The sequence below is a fragment of the Astatotilapia calliptera genome, chromosome 4 (assembly GCF_964374335.1).
Source record: "Astatotilapia calliptera chromosome 4, fAstCal68.1, whole genome shotgun sequence".
NCBI lineage: Eukaryota > Metazoa > Chordata > Actinopteri > Cichliformes > Cichlidae > Astatotilapia > Astatotilapia calliptera.
The window spans coordinates 3,968,941-3,986,733 of record NC_137425.1 but is presented as its reverse complement, the minus strand read 5'-3'; the positions used below and the strand labels follow the sequence as shown (position 1 = coordinate 3,986,733).

General features: G+C 39.5%; 1 protein-coding gene across 1 annotated transcript in view; it reads right to left on the bottom strand.

The window, feature by feature from the left end:
* gas7a (growth arrest-specific 7a) overlaps positions 1-17,793 on the bottom strand; it is a 53,257-nt gene that overhangs the window by 33,889 nt on the left and 1,575 nt on the right. Inside the window, exons 2-4 of the mRNA XM_026164039.2 lie at positions 13,857-13,980; positions 4,439-4,516; positions 124-209 (exon numbers count right to left, since the gene is read on the bottom strand). Of these exons, the coding sequence (XP_026019824.1) occupies positions 124-209; positions 4,439-4,516; positions 13,857-13,980 (288 nt within the window). The remainder of the gene's footprint in view (positions 1-123; positions 210-4,438; positions 4,517-13,856; positions 13,981-17,793) is intronic.

The following is a 17,793-nucleotide window of genomic DNA, read 5'->3' as shown; positions in this document are numbered from 1 at the left end:
AGAAAGTGGAAAGTGGAGAGGAGACTTGCTTTGATTAAAATGTGATCACATCATAAAAGTAATCATCATCATCATCTGCTGTTACTTCAGACTCAACATCATTGCGCGCCTCTTTCGGCTTACCTGCTTGTGCATCGCAGGTTTCCTCAGAGAAACATTAGCGACCTCTGCAGGCTGACCTTTCTTTGTGCTGCTGTGGCATCCGTTGGCTGAAGAAAAGCAGATAATTACTCACGTTAGAGTTTAAAGTATTTTTCAGCACTGAGTTGACAAAAACGAGCAGATGGTAAGTGAACGAGTTACATCCTGACATGCAGAATTTCAGAACAAGAAAGAACTGTCAGCGTTAATCTCGTTAAAATGACGTTAACGCGACAAATCTCCGTTAACGAGTTACTGCGGATGTGTGAGGCTGGACGGCGTCAATGTGTTAACAAGCTAACGGCATTGATGCCGTCCAGTCCCAAGCACGGTTGTGTTAACGGGTGTGTTAACAATAAGGTGTTAACATCACCTTATTGTGTCAGACAAATTGAACTGCAGCTGCAGGGATTTATATTTTGATCCAGAGGACAGGGAACACCTGGGAAAGATGCATCAGTTAGGGATTCTCTTTGCGCCATAGTGCCCCCTTGTGGAATAAGTAAAACAAAGCAATCTTGTTTATGGCATCATTTGATTTAATTTAGTTGGATTTGGTCGCCATCCATCCAAACATTTTTAGCCAGTCACAATAAAACCATAGATGATATCTCAAATTAAACACAAAGGCAGTGAACGGATCATCCAGTCATGGTGACGGGAAAAGCGTCATAATGTAAATGGGCGGGGCTTCTACCGTTCAGCGTAGAATGTAGAATTCATAAAATATGAATCTACATTTTTACAATGTTTATCTACTAATTTTACCCTTGTTGGTTTATACATGAGAGAAATAGTAAAAACTGGCTAACTGATGTTTAGCCACAAATACCTTTTATAAGTAGTGACACTAGAAAAACTACAGCTAAGTTTTTAAATTAAAAAGTAAACGTCTATAATAAAGGCACACATCCTTGAAACATTTTCTTTACAGGCTACGTCCAACTAAAATAAGACATGAACTCTAGAAACAACCCAAAATATCATGTTAACTAGCTGCTGATTCAGTAATTCATTGAATAATTCAGCAATCAGTGTTTAGCTGTTAGACCCTTTGGAGGACACTGAGTATTTTTTACTACTACAGTGTTCTAATTTCACATTGGTACAGTGTGGTTCTGTCCTCAAACTCACACAGAAAAGCATATTGAGATATTCATAATCTGGGCCCTCGGGGTTCACAGCTCTGTAGCATGTCCCTGGTTTCATCCTACAGGCCCATGATGGTTCCTCATTTCTTTGTGATTCATGAGCTGTCGGCTCGTTGTATATCAAACCGGCCCATCTCCAGCTCAAGGTAAACACGTGATCCCGGCAGAGCGTGACCCCCGAGGCCACGCGTCACAGCCGGGGACGCTGATCGGATCAGGGCCCCTCCAGGACACTGAGGCCTCTCCAGAAATAGGGATGAACGTCACTTTACTCAGAAGGGCTCTAAAGAATCCACAACCCTCGGTGACCTTTGTCAGTGACCATAAAACTGAGTATTGGCAGGTTTCTGATCCATGTGGTTTGGACACAAAAGAGAGCAGAAAGGACCCTGTGAGGCCTTCTGTTAAGAAGACAGCTTCAGGGTGAAAATGGGACTCTTGAGGATTTAAACAGAGACAGGAAATGTGGAACAGCTAGCCTGGCTCTTTCTGAAAATACAACAGATCAACTAGTTAATAAACTAATTTTCTTGACTTTCAATGTCGAGAAAATTAGTTTGTGTTGACTATTTCTCACTGACTGACCTCACAAGAACAGCATGAAGAGAGCCAGAGATTAAAAATAAGCAATAATTAAATGCAGAGAGGTGAGAAAAAAAGGCAAATGAAAAACACTCAATGCATCATGGGAATCCCCAGCAGCCTAGACCTATTGGAGTGTATCTAAGGGAGGATTCAGAGTCCCCTGATCCAGCCCTAATTATATGCTTTATAAAAAAAAGTAAAGTTTTAAGCCTAATCTTAAAAGCAGAAAGGGTGTCTGTCTCCAAAGTCCAAGCTGGGAGCTTGTTCCACAGAAGAGGGACTGAAGACTCTGCCTCCTATTCTACTTTTAAACACTCTAGGAACAACAAGTAAACCTGCAGTGTGAGAGCGAAGTGCTCTAATGGGGTGATATGGTACTACGAGGTCTTTAAGAAATGATAAGGAGTGTTTATGACAACACGCCTGGTACAAAAATCAGATTTTTTAAAGTCACAGTGAAGAGAAACAGAATATGTGAGCAGGAATATTTATGAGTAATGTTAAAATGCAATAAGCATAATGCAGCATGACTGCCTAATGTAGCTAATAGTCCAGTATGGTTTAATATGATATGCTACATTTAGGTAACCACACATCGGCCAACTACCTTGCAGAGATGACCGTCCACAAACATGGGCTCTTAGATTGTTTTCTCATTTGATCTAAAGCAAAATAAGGAGTTCAGAACATGAAAGGGTTCCAACTGAGAACCATAAAACATCAGGACCTGAAGCAAGAACGAGTTATCAGACATATTTTTTCACAGATACGGCCCCAGTACCAATTTCTGTTTCCATGTAGCACTTTCATAAGAAGTCACAGAAAATTCCTGCCACCAAAGTTGGAAGCAGGAACATCAGCAGCTACGGAAAGGACTGCTGCAAGAAAATCAGCAATTTCCAAATTCTTTGCAGCATGAAATTGCTTCCCACGATGATTAGAGGACAGAGACGTAAATAAAAAGCAAACAAAAGAAAACACAATCTGTGTTAGCTGTTACAACAAACCTAGAAACTCAATAAAGCAAGGACTCAAAATAAAAGCAGGAAAAGCCCAGGGAACACTTGGAGAGTGAACACACAGAGTGTAACTTGACAAAGTGACAAGGACAAAGGCAAAAACGAGAACATGTATACATCCAACAACAGAAGGTTGGTTACAGAGCAGACCCAAGTGGGAGCAAAAAGAATAAAATCTGAAGTAAAACCAAAAACAACACATAAGAAAACAAACCTGTAAAGAAAGAAAAGACAAATAACAAACACGGAACTGTGAAAACTGACACTAAACAGAATATATCTGGGACCACATCGCATGACATTTTCCAGCCGACATGAAGGCAGACCTGTCTCAGCACCGGCACTGCATCAGTGAAAAAGAGGTAAGCCTGTACTGTATGTCTTCAAAATATCCACAGGTGTGCAACTTATACTAAAAAATACAGTTTTTTCAATACAAAGTCTGGCTCAGAGGTAAACTGGAGTCACTGTAGTTTCTCTGGGTGCACCCCGCCTGTAGGAGCAGAGCTTCTCTGGTGGAAAAGCAGTGATGGTTTTCAGTGACTGCCTCGTGCAGCTGTGGGAGAAAAAGCATCTGCACACCTGCTTACCAGGAAACATCTCTGATTCTAGCTGATCAGCACAGTCTCTTTATTAACTAAGGAGACAGACTCAGAAGGTGCATGTTTATGTATCTGTTGTCCTTAAACGCGTGTTAGGCAACTCCGTCTTATCTTCTTCCCGTTGGATGCCGTGCCGTTATTTCTCCCTGCCTGCTCGGACCAGCTGCTCAGATCCCCGGTTTCCTGTCCAGAGGTCAAAGTCAACATTTGTGCGGCTCAGATCTGAACTGGGCCTTCGCTAAACGTCTTTTTCTCCGAGGAGGGATCGCGCTTGCCTGGTTAAACGCTGACAAACTCCCCTGCAGCTGACTGCCTCCCCGGTTGTTCTTCCTCTAAGTGTGTTTGGGCCACATGCCAGCACAAAGAAGCAACCATCTGCTATGTGCAAAGATGTCGTTAGCGAGGATGCTGGCAGCGATGGAACATAATAAGCCACTCATTAAGAAAGTGCAGGATTTCCTCTCGTAGTGTTGGATGAGCTTCATGATAATGTAGCAGAGAAATGTATTACGAGAGATTTGTCAAAGGTTCCTTAAGAGCCTTTTGGAAAAACATTACAGAGTCTCTGGAAAAATGATTAGTATTGTGTCACATTTAGCTGAAGGAACATGGTGTTAGCATAATAAGCAGATTAGCACTGATGATGAATGATTGCCAAAAGGCTTAATATGTCTGACTGGATAAATGTTGAAAAATTAAGTTATAACCTGTAGCTCCAAATGCAAATAACCCCAGTGATGGAAGGAGTTTATGCACCGAGATGACACTCATCAGCTTGTTTTTGTCTCTCTTGGTCATTCCTAACCACACAAACCTCCTTTCTCATTCCTTCAGCGCCTATTTTCTGCTCTAGGTGCTCTTATTTTGTTTTCCGTGTGATTGTGCCTTTTGCAATGCTTTCTAAAAATGGATGACTAGGATGATGAAGGCCAAGTTTTACCATATGGTGAGGAGTTCTGTCGTGCCAGCGGTCTCTGCGGGGCTTCAGCTGACGAGGACGGACGTCGCCATGTTGTTTCTGGAACGATATAAACAACAGGAAGGAGGACAGCGTGGAAAGAAGTCAAAACAAAGACAAAAACAGAACTTGCTTTAACGTGAATGTGCAGGGCAGCTTCTCAGTCACTGCTTCGCAGTTGTTCAAGATTAAGGACGGAAACAGCTTTATAGAGACTTCAGGTGTATAAATATGAAGCACAATAGAGCACAGAAGGTCAACGATGCCTTAATTTGTTGGTTTCAAAATCTAGACAGTCAGAAGATGCCTTGTGAGACAGTGGGAAGGAAAAACTCCTTTTTAACAGGAGGAGACCTCCAACAGGCTCAGAGAGGGGAAGCCATCTACTGAGACCAGCTGGAAGAAGAAGGGAAGAGAGAAAAGAGCAGCACAGAAAGCCAAGGACAACACAAACGGTGGGAGAGAGTAGAAAGTGAAAAGAAGTCCTGTAGCATGACTGAGGATAGTTCAGGGTCACATGATCCAATCCTAACTATCAGCTTTACCAAAAAAGGAAGTTTGTAGCCTCATAATAAAAGTAGACAGGGTGTCTGCCTGCCACTTTTAGAAACTCCATGAACCACAAGCCTGCAGTCTGAGAGTGAGGTGCTCTGTTACAATAATATGATACCGTGAGAGATGATGGAGGCTGATCAGGATGTTGTACGAGGAAATCAGGGTTTTATTAAATTTAAATTCTGCATTTAAGAGGCAGCCAATGAAGAATCATCGACCGATGTGCTAGCACAAAAGATTTTTCTAATGTCATGGTGACTTTGTCAGCAGAAGTTGAATTAATCCACAGTTTCTTCTGTTGCAGGAGTGCATGAAGACTCCACCAAGCAGCAGGTTATATGATTGGCTTTTCTGTTTGTTAGCAGGATTACTAGAGACGCTGTGGAGTTACGGCTTACAAGTAATTAACTCTCAAAACATTTTTTCATTCTTTTCTACAGCGGCAGAGGACAAAATTAGATGTTCATGCAGCATCTTCACAAATATAAAACTGAAACAGGGCGACATTGTTATGAATTTCTCCAAAGAATTTCGCAAACTAATTCAGATCTTTCTGCATCCAGAACTTGATTCATGCAGAGGGAAGCTTCTCAGTCGCTGACTGATTTTGTTTTTGCTCTTGTGACAGCAAAACAGTCGGAGTCAGACTGCTGGTCTGTGTGACCAAAGCAGCCGAACGGCCAATAAAAATGTATGTACAGAGGGTATGTTTGTGTACATGTTGGTGTAGAAATAATTTGGTAAAATTTAAATATTAAAATTTTATTTGAAAATGTGGATTCCTGTTTATTTGATTGTTTTTGTGACATTTTATCTGGATTTTTCCCTTTTTGATTTTCAGACCTCATCTCAGCACAGAAAAGCTGTTTAGTACTTTAAATGTTATTTTTTTCAGACATTGGAGAAATGACTGCAGATAAGGGCAAGAGGATAAAGGAGAAGTTTTCGTATCCTGAAAAATGCAATAAAAAAAATTAGACTGTACTCATCCATGTATGCAGTCCTTTTAGGTGCAAAATGCCATTCTGGATAAATTTCAACTGGCTTCCTGTAGTTTAGCCGTTTAGCATCAATCATTCCACTTAGCAGAGCAGGAAGTCCTTTACGCTGCAGTAACTGTGGGTGAATTAGTGTCGGTCCTTATGTGCAATCAAACAGCTTCTTCTAAGAGAAACACTAAAGTGTGGATTAGGAGTGATATTCAGCAGCAACGTTACTGTTGTGGCAAGAAAGCTACACACAAATGTCCAAATAGGCATGAAAAGCTTAAAGTCAAGAACTTCTAATATCTGTTATTGCAATGAGGACACTTTAACTTATAAGTCACTGGATATCACATTGCATACTTTATTAATTAATTAATACTTAAATTAGACCTACTAATTTAGGTAGACACTGAAGAGCAATATTTTGGTTTTGTCCGTGTTTTGCTGGTGATTTGTTAGAGCAATGCTCCTGCTATTTCTAATCTGAGTGACTGAATTACTGAGGCCCAAGAGTGAAATTATGGGGAACTCCACAAGTGTAGTGAATGTGTTTTTGTTTGTTTTTTTACACCAGTGGTTATTAAATAATTATGTGTGATCAAAGGTAAATAGTAAATGCAATTTTGTGTCTTCCTGCAAAGTTCTCGATATGTAGGTGAAGGGTGGCAGTGATATAGGCTGTAGTTTTAAGCTGGTTAAGTTTAAATACTATGTGAGGTTTGGGCACTAAGAAGTAGATGGTTAGGTTTGGGTTCTGAAAGCTCCTTGGTTAGGTTTAGGCAATAAAACCTCAGTTACACAGAACAAGAGACTGGTCAACAACCTCCTTCCGGTTGCTACTTGAAATCGTATCCCCCAAACAGTTGGTGAGTGGTTGTTTGAGTTTGCTGGGTGAAATCAGCCGCAAAGAGGGTGCTGCATCAAAACTGTTAACATGTTAATCTTACCTGGTATTTCCCTCTCTCCCACATAAACATGGCAAGTGGTTAATTTACATAAATGCTTTTATTGTAAGAAGCTGTAAACACAAAACAATTCTCCTGTATCATTAAATATCTTTAACTGTTCATTGGCAGGAGGCACATTGCTTCATCAGCTGACTGTATACTGTTAGTCAGTTCTTCAGCACCAAAGGTTTTCATGCACAATAACAAAGCCTCAGCTCCTGCCTGTGAATCTTTTTCATCATTCCAAATCCCACTCTCATATTTGCAGCTCCAAAGGGACTAATTCTGTTGTTTGTTTTAAACTTCCATTGTTTTCATTCAAATTCTGTTGTGTTCATTCAAATTCCGTTGTTTTCATTCAAATTATGTTCTTTTCATTCTAATTCCATTGTTTTGATTCAAATTCTGGTCTGTTCATTTTAATTCCGTTCTTTTCATTGAAATTCCGTTTTTTTCATTCAAATTCTGTTGTTTTGATTCAAATTCTGTTTTTTTCATTCAAATTCCATTGTTTTGATTCAAATTCTGTTCTGTTCATTCTAATTCTGTTGTTTTCATTCTAATTACGTTCATTTCATTGAAATTCCGTTGTTTTCATTCAAATGCTGTTGTTTTCATTCTAATTCTACTCTTTTTATTCAAATTCTATTGTTTGTTTTAGAATTCTGTTGCTTTCATTCAAACTCTGTTCTATACATTCTAATTCCGTTGTTTTCATTCAAATTCTGTTGTTTTCATTCAAATTCCGTCATTTTTATTCAAATTCCATTGTTTTCATTCAAATTCTATTCTTGTCATTCTATTTCCATTGTTTTCATTCAAATTCCGTTGTTTTTGATCAAACTCTGTTGTTTTCATTCAAATTCTGTTGTTTTCATCCAAATTCCATTGTTTTCATTCAAATTCCGTTGTTTTTGATCAAACTCTGTTGTTTTCATTCAAATTCTGTTGTTTTCATCCAAATTCCATTGTTTTCATTCAAAGTCCATTGTTTGTTCTCAAACTCTGTTGTTTTAATTCAAATTCCGTCATTTTCATTTTAATTCCGTTGTTTTCATTCAAATTCTGTTCTTTTCATTCAAATTCCATTGTTTTGATTCAAATTCTGTTCTGTTCATTCTAATTCTGTTGTTTTCATTCAAATTCTATTCATTTCATTCTTATTCCATTCATTTCATTGAAATTCCGTTGTTTTCATTCAAATGCTGTTGTTTTCATGCAAATTCTTTTGTTTTTGATCAAATTCTGTTCTTTTCATTCAAATTCCATCGTTTTCATTCTAATTCCATTGTTTTCATTCAAATTCCATTGTTTGTTCTCAAATTCTGTTGTTTTCATTCAAATTCCATCGTTTTCATTCAAATTCCATTGTTTTCATTCAAATTCCATTGTTTGTTCTCAAATTCTGTTGTTTTCATTCAAATTCCGTCGTTTTCATTTTAATTCCGTCGTTTTCATTCAAATTCCATTGTTTGTTCTCAAACTCTGTTGTTTTAATTCAAATTCCGTCGTTTTCATTTTAATTCTGTTGTTTTCATTCTAATTCTGTTGTTTTCTTTTAAACTTCCATTGTTTTCATTCAAATTCTGTTGTTTTCATTCAAATTCTGTTCTTTTCATTCAAATTCCATTGTTTTGATTCAAATTCTTTTCTGTTCATTCTAATTCTGTTGTTTGTTTTAAACTTCCATTGTTTTCAGTCAAATTCCATTGTTTTGATTCAAATTCTGTTCTTGGCCCTGTGCTTCGTACGTCGCTTACTACATCCAAGATCAAATGAAACATCCAAGACCAAATCATCGCGCTAACTCTGAGCTCGCTATTCCGGTTCCCCGAACACACCTGTTGTTGACGATTAGTATAGCTGGATGAAGTAATGTGAGATCACTGGGTGGCCCAACAGGGGCTACGCATCGATAGTAGAAACATTGATCGGCAACCCTTTGATTGGTCGGCGAAAATGTCGAAGGAGCGCGCTCGGTATTTTTCGGCAGCAGAGCAAGAACTCTTGAGTGAGGGATTTCAGGAGTTTCAGAGTTTAATTAAAACGCAAGGGAACACTGCAAAGGCTGCAAAAGCAAGGAGAGAGGGCTGGCAGAAAGTTGCTGACAAATCAAACTCGTAAGTAATTCAATAATAACAATAATAATGGAGTGGATTTATATAGCGCTTTTCAAGGCACCCAAAGCGCTTTACAATGCCACTATTCATTCACTCTCACATTCACACACTGGTGGAGGCAGCTACGGTTGTAGCCACAGCTGCCCTGGGGCAGACTGACAGAAGCCAGGCTGCCATATCGCACCATCGGCCCCTCTGGCCAACACCAGTAGGCGGTAGGGTAGATTTATCATATCACACCATATTATCCAATATTATATTACATTATATTATATTATAATATGTTATATTATATCCCCTTTCACATTAGAGCCACAACAGGACCCACTAGAACATGGGAACAAGTAAAAGTGAAATATAAGAATATTCTACAGAATGGTAATATTTATCACTTATATTGCTTGTCGTCTCTTGGAAAGAGACCCTGGAATAATCTGTTTGTTTGTTCATAACAGCAACCAAGAAAAGGGCAGAGCAAAAAAAAAGACAGGTGGTGGTCCTGCACCCCCTCGTCAACAAGTTGGTTAAGTGAATAATACCCTCACGGGAAAATCGATATCTCTCTATGAGCACACTGTCGCGCTGAGCTAAAGGATCCTGTCTGTCCCGCAATATACGCTGAATTCTGAGGACTCTCCTTATCAATCTTGCACCTTCCGCAATGGGTTGGTCGCGTATACGGACAGGACATGGCTGCGACAGGCTTCCCAAATCCACCTTCGCTTTTATAGCCGTGGTCTCTCATCTTGATTACACGAAGTAATTTACAATTACTACTCTGAAATATGAATTACATCTGTAATAATCACATACATGTAATAGAATGTTAATAGTACATTTCCCTTTTTTAGGAAATGACCTGTATGTATCTGTGTGAAATCAATAAAAGGATCAAGTGCTGCATTATCTTTAGTTACATTGATGTTATTTATTTATGGTGAAACAGTGGTGGAATATCGCTGTTGCTTTCGTATGAATGACGCGGACATACCTGCGTGGCCGCGATCTAATCCTGTTTACATAAAGTAAACCTGCTCCCCAGCAGGTTTACGCTTACGGCTCTGTTGCTATGACAGCAAGTCCCGGATGGGCTTCGGGGAACCGAACGATCCAGGATCACGCGAAATCGTCAACAATCTCATCCAGCTAACTCACTTAGCGCGGTACGAAGAACAGGCCCCTTGTCATTCTATTTCCATTGTTTTGATTCAAATTCTGTTCTGTTTATTTTAGTTCTGTTGTTTTCATTCAAATTCTATTCATTTCATTCTAATTCCATTCTTTTCATTGAAATTCCGTTGTTTTAATTCAAATGCAGTTGTTTTCATTCTAATTCTACTCTTTTTATTCAAATTCAATTGTTTGTTTTAGAATTCTGTTGCTTTCATTCAAACTCTGTTCTATACATCCTAATTCCGTTGTTTTCATTCAAATTCCATTTTTTGTTCTCAAATTCTGTTGTTTTCATCTTAATTCCGTTGTTTTCATTTTAATTCCGTTGTTTTCATTCAAATTCTGTTGTTTTAATCCAAATTCCATTGTTTTCATTCAAATTCTATTCATTTCATTCTAATTCCGTTCTTTTCATTGAAATTCCATTTCCATTCAAATGCTGTTGTTTTCATTCTAATTCTACTCTTTTTATTCAAATTCTATTGTCTGTTTTAGAATTCTGTTGCTTTCATTCAAACTCTTTTCTATATATTTTAATTCCGTTGTTTTCATTCAAATTCCGTTGTTTTCATTCTAATTCTGTTCTTTTCATTCAAATTCCGTCGTTTTCATTCTAATTCCGTTGTTTTTGTTCAAATTTTTTCATGCAAATTCTTTGGTTTTTGATCAAATTCTGTTCTTTTCATTCAAATTCCATTATTTTCATTCAAATTCCATTGTTTGTTCTCAAACTCTGTTGTGTTAAATCAAATTCTGTCGTTTTCATTTTAATTCCGTTGTTTTCATTCAAATGCTGTTGTTTTCATGCCAATTCTTTTGTTTTTGATCAAATTCTGTTGTTTTCATTCAAATTCCGTCGTTTTCATTTTAATTCTGTTGTTTTCATTCAAATTCTGTTGTTTTCATTCTAATTCTGTTGTTTGTTTTAAACTTCCATTGTTTTCATTCAAATTCCGTTGTTTTTGATCAAATTCTGGTCTGTTCATTCTAATTCCGTTCATTTCATTGAAATTCCGTTGTTTTCATTCAAATGCCTTTGTTTTCATGCAAATTCGTTTGTTTTTGATCAAATTCTGTTGTTTTCATTCAAATTTCGTCGTTTTCATTCAAATTCCGTTGTTTTCATTTTAATTCCGTAGTTTTCATTCTAATTCTGTTGTTTGTTTTCAAATTCTGTTGTTTTCATTCAAATTCCGTTATTTTCATTTAAATTCCGTCATTTTCATTCAAATTCCGTCATTTTCATTTTAATTCTGTTGTTTTCATTCTAAATGGAAAGATTTCAGCTGATCCTCCTTCGTGCACCTCCTCTATTACAGTAAATGACACTGGCTGAAAACAACAAGCAGCTTCCTAATAAACACAACGATGTACGCTGGCATCCTGGTGGCAGCTGTTTTGAAGCTTCATATTCAGACGTGAAACAACAGCAAACTAACAAATGAAAAGAGACTGCTGCCGCACATGGCTTCTGAATGTAAAAATAGCTTTTGGGTTATTTTTTTCTGCACTGTGTGTCTGTTTGTGTGTTTGTGCTTGAGCCAAAGAGCAATCGTTGCCAGAGGTGCTGTGGGAGCAGCCTCAGTTTGTCCCGTGGGAGCCCATCCTATCCCCCTGGATTCCTTTCCAAATGAAGTGTAACACACACACACACCGGAGCAGATGTTTGTGAAAGGTCACCTGCCTTCGAGCTTCTGTATTAGTACGACTCCTCAGCGGTGGGAGCAGAAGACAAACAGCAGAGAAAAGACACTTCTGAATCCACAGTCTCACTGCTCGGTATCGAGTGCCACACGTTTAAGATAATCAGATTAAAGTGGATCGAATCGGCAGGCCTTTCTCCACATGAACAGGCTGCTGAGATACAATGATGGGGAGGAATGATAATGAGGCCTCTCACCGTTCACAGTGTTAAAGCGCTGAGAGCTGAATGCTGAGATATATAAATTAAACCAGATCTGCTGGAATCAGCACATTGGAGGTGTAGATTTACTGTAATGCCCAACGGCAATAAACAGTACAGTTTGATTGTTTAAGCTGATTTTCAGTGGATTCAGATGGAACGTTTTGTTCCTGGGTATCAATTCCTTTGCACAAATATATGACGGTGTTTAACAAAAAAAGGAAAAATCATCATGGATATGCAGAACAATTAATTCAGTCATAAAGCACTTTTGTGTAGACTTCTCTGTGACGATGAAGGGCCAAAAATGCAAAAACAAAAGGAAATAAATGTCTTAATAAAAACCAAAAAACATCATGAAATGCAAGTAAATGTTTCTCATATGGTTTTAATTTTCAGTTGTTAAATATAATAATAATAATAATAATGGACCTGATGTTGTGTTTATCATTAATTATGTTCAGTTTGCTTCATCTTTAGTTTTTCACCCTCGTGTGTTTCCTGTCAGTTTATCCTCAGTTACAGGTGCTGTTTGTTTTGACCTCTCGGTTTAGTCTTTGGGTTTTATAGTTAGTTTCCCTCAGGTCCCCCTTTCTGCAGGTCTTCCTGTATGTTGCTTTATGTTGTTTTATTTTGGTAGCCTTTGTCCACGGTCTCGTTTCCCTGATTGTTTGCACCTGTGTTTTCTCTACAGCTGTGTTCACCTTCCCTCAGTGTGTCTGTGTGTGTTTGTGCTCTCGGCTTGTTTCTGCTCGACATACTGTTTGCTGTGTTTTCTGTTATCTCCTGTGGTTCCTGAATTCCTGTTATTTTCCCCAGTGTTTCTTTTGCTTAACCATGGACTTGTTCTTTAGTTACCTTTTGCACTCCTGTTACACCTGCAATAACGAGTCATCTTTATTTTGCTCTTTGCCTGCTCACAAACCTGCTTTGGTGTCCTCATTCCTTCTTTAACCATAAAAAGCTTTGCAATAAAAACCAAGCTAATGTTTGGATTCCAAAAACTGGAGTTCCTAATGGTCAGTTTAGTCTGGATACACAAGTCAGTCAGTCCCCACAGACTGTCATAATGACTCTACAGAGGGTCAATTCTTTATATTGATTACCAAGCTGGTTTTGTTAAGACTTAAAGGTAGGGGTGTGGCAGCTTTGACCTACGTGTGCTCCAACACAGGAAGCTGTAGATTATCAATTAGGCTTCAGTTAACTGGAGACCAGTTGGCAACCATCTTACAACAACTGGTCACAAGAGAAAAATATGTTTTCTGTGACTGGTTGGCTGTGCTGCACAAAAGCATTTAGTTACCTACTAGCAACTAAAGCAATTGCAAGGAGGTTTTTGACTTTTTATAATTTATTTCAGCCACAACTTCCAGAAATCACTTGTCAACTGGTTGGGAAAACACATTTTTCTCAAGCAACCTCTGTTTGATAGGTCATGGACTGGTTTCTAAACCTGTGTGACTGAAGCCCGATGCTCTACCTCGACAAGCTAGTGTGACTGAATTGGGCGTCTGTCATGTTTACGTTGTTGGTTTCTTATGAAGCATTTTTTATGGAATCTGAAAAATAAGAAGCAAATGGGTTGATGCAATTATGGTTACATCCAACATATTTAGTGTGTGATTACAACTGTTTTCCACATGTTAGAGGAACCATCATTTAACTGGTGTATCTAATCTCAAGCTGGTGTTTTATTCAGTGCTCTATCTGTACCTTTACTGGAGCTGTTGACATAATACCGCAGTCCCTCAGGTGTAATGTAGCTGCTCCATCCCGGGGGAAGAGGCCGGCTGTCAGTCTCCTCAGTGGGTGCGGCAGAGCTCTCAGGGGCTGGCTTCTGTCACAGAACAAATTCCCAGTTTACTACCACATAAACCCAGCATGTGTCCAGGTGTTTCTGCATGAAAATATTACAATACATTATTTTAATATGGATGTACAGCCTGCAGGAGACAACATACTGCTATGTTTGACCTTAACTCCTGTTGGTTAGCTCCACAATATTTTTAATTAGGCAGTTTGTCTCCTAATTTCCTATCAAGTTGCACAGTGCACATTTGGTTGATTAATCCCAGACACACGGAGCTGAAAGCTAGTTTGGTTTAATAACGTGGCCATTAACTGCTGGGGATCCTGAAGGCTGTGCAAATAGATAGCTGAGTTTACCCCGAGTGAGGGAAGATTGAGTAAACGCGTTTGTAATGTGATGCTGCTGCGTCATTAAAGTTTATATCACGTTACCGCCTCTACACAAGCTTGCATACACAGTAACTGTAAGGAGTCATGACAACCTCTGGGATAAGTAATGTTATTATCATCGTATTCCCATTCGGCTTTTCAGCGCTTCGCACTTGCTACATAATGGTGTTATTCATGTGGTGAAATATGATCCACTGAATGGATAAATAATGATAAATGCTCGCTCCACCTTATCAGCAATCCCCAGGAGCCTCCGTCATGCTGAAGCCATTTTATTTGGGCTGCACTCGGAGCGCGCAGGGCCAGAAATTACTGCAGCGTGCTTTACAAGGGAAAAGTCGTTTTTAATCTGCAGGGATCGCCGCCGCCCGGCTGTTCATTTTCAAACGCAGGCTAGCGTGGCCCGTACAGATCTGTCTGCTGAGTCTGACAGAGGCTCTGCTGAACTCCAGGACGGTGCACTCCAATCAGACATCTGAGGGGAGGTGGGTGGATGCGACGGGACAGATATATAAATGGAAGATTACAAGCGGAGTGATAAAGGAGCTGTATCGTGTTTCTTTGCTCGGATGGGTAACAGGGCAGAGTGGGTGGATAAAGTCGATTGATGTGCAACATTAAATGGGTCTCATTGGCTCTTTTCTATCCTCGCTTCTGATGTCGGTGTGCTGTGAGAGCAGCAGATAACTTCAGCTGTGGATCTCTGCAGTGTGTTAGATGCTGAACTCACAGCTAGGGGATGTTTACTGCACGGACAAGATAAGTGACATCCTCTCCTGACAGTGACACCTATGCCATGCGGAGGCAGCAAGTCTTTTTTGCACCAAGCATTAAATTATACCTGTTAAAATGCAACAATTACTGGGGCATTAATTATGAGAGAGAATGTCAGATGGTATCGTTATAGAGCGTGATGCATATGGTTCCACCTTCCTTTTTGAGGAACCCAGATGTTCTGTGCACATCTGCAGTACTGTAGCATATAGAGCATGTTCATTAGTGTCCTATTTGAGACTGACTGAGCCAGCTTTAAGGTGAAGCGATCGAAGCGTCTACCAATGCAAACAAAGAACAACACTGAGTTTATCAAGCGTTTGCCACAAGAAGACAGTGCACATCACTTTGGTTCCTACAACAAGTTTTAAGTTGCCACCACAGGAAGAAACATAAAGGTCACGAAAAATGCAAAATCAGTTCATTATTTAAAAGAAAACGACACCGTGCTCAGTGTCCAGAGTTCCTGAGTCAGACTCGGTCCCCATCAGTACAGATTCAACTCTGTTAGCACATGTAACCCTCCATTTGCTTGAATGGAGGGTTACATGGAACTTGTAATTTATTCGTTATTAAATATTTCTGTACAAATCAGCGTGCCATAATTGCTGCACTGCCCAAAAATTGGAGTTGTGAGGAGCTCAGGGTTGATGGGCGGGTCAAAAAAGAAAAGATACGAAAAGGAAAAAGACTTCTACATGGGAAACTTTTGATATTGTCTTTGATTTGATTATTAGGTTAATTACAGTGAGAAAGGGCCGCAGTATTAAAAAAATCTAACTAACCTAACATTCAACTCTTTGGACTGTGGGAGGAAGCCGGGGGACTTGGAGAGAACGCTGTATAGAACGATCCTGGAGGGCTGGTGGAATTGGGCCCAGAACTTTCTTGCTGTGAAGCAACTGGACCTGGTTGACCACTGTTTTCCAAATTTCTGTGCCCAAGGCAGGCCAAAAAGCAGGTCAAGCCTTCAAAGCACACCTGTATTATTATTTTTACAGAACCCTTCATGGCAACTGGAGTGATTTCATTCTTAACTTTTAATTGTTTTCTCAGATGAAGGCACTTTTGAGCACGACACGTGCAGTTGCTTTGCACATAAATTGTACTTATCCCAGACATTTTCATGTAGTTGCATGCCCTTACTGTCCGAAGTGAAGATCCTGGGCTCTTTGGGATGTTTGGTTTGGTTTCTGCGTGGCTCTTTAGTTTCCTGGCTGTTATTAGTAAACCTCATCAAAAACAAATGACACACACACACCACACTACTAACACAGTCTTTTTAGATTTCATTCATCATTTAAGTGAACTAATAATAATAATAATAATGTTTGTGGTCTCCAGGCATGCTTGAACGTAACTCAGTGCACACTGTGGTTTGTATCTATACAGAGCAAAGCATCCACCGGCAAATAATATACCAACTTCAATTCAGATGGTTGTTTTGTAAAAAAATGATGTAATAACACAACTGTCACCCTCTCAAGACTAATCTCCCTAATTTTAACGTGTCTTTAGATAGCGGTGGAAACAAAGTGGAGGAAAAGTTCCCTATTTTTGATGGAAGCACAGCTTCAGGGAACTGGAGTGTTTATCTTGTTCATCACAGAAGTGCTGGCAGGGCTGTGGCCTCCCGTTAAACGACAGGAAAGAAGACGTCTTCTTGCTTAAAGAAAGAAAGAACAAATCAGCCTTTCAGCGGACTGAGTAGGGCATCTGTGAGATAATTTCCGGGCCCTCCTCTTTTTTCTTCTTTTCTTTGTCTAAACCAGCGTCCTGTGTGGAGTGGTAGCACACCCTCCCCGAGGCTTCCTCTTGCTTTTAAAATTGCTTCTGTTTGAAAGTCTGAGCAGCTGCCCCGGGGCACAGAAACAAACCTGTGAGAAATTGTGCTTTTAGATGTTGTCGGAGCAGTCTAAAATTATACACTGGTGCTTTTCTCTTTTTGATATTTTAAGTTGCTTTAAAACCACATTCAGATTAAGAGCCTCAAATAGGTTTGAGATTACTTTGACTTCTCAGTGAAGCGATGTCCCAATTTGAAGTTCTTTCCACCCATATTTTCTGTGGAAGTCCTTAATTTACTGCTGCTCACAGTCTGGTTTTTTTTTGTACTGCGTGCAGTCTAAAATGAATCCCTTTGTTCGGTGTTAAGTGTTTTAAATGTTATTATGGAGCGTATAATAAAGTTAAGGCCCCCTAATCTGGTTTCCTTTGTAGTGGGAGATCTCAGTGCTTCCTTCCTCTCCCCGTCAGCCCTCGTCAACCAGGAGAAGCTCATGGAAAGCAGCGAGAGGTCTACACAGCCTGTCTTGTTAGTTTCTGCCTTTTCAGAGAAAACCACCCTAACGCAAGTGGAGGGTAACATTAAGAGCAGAACCCCAGAGGATTGTGGGATTGGGCTGAGATATCTTACAGATCTGTGTGGGTTTTTTAAAGCTCAGATATCACTGGGCTGCACTATTCACTGCCAGCCAGAGGACGTGTGAAATCAATGCAATAAGCAAATCAGCAGCTGATAAGAATCTAATGATAAGGGTTTATCTTCACACACAACAAGTCAGGCATCCTTCAGTTCTGGTTACCTGTATGATTATAAAATTTAGAGATTTATAATGTTTTGAGCCACAGTCCTACCATGAATGGTCCCAAACTTGCAGTTGGTGCTCCTACAGGT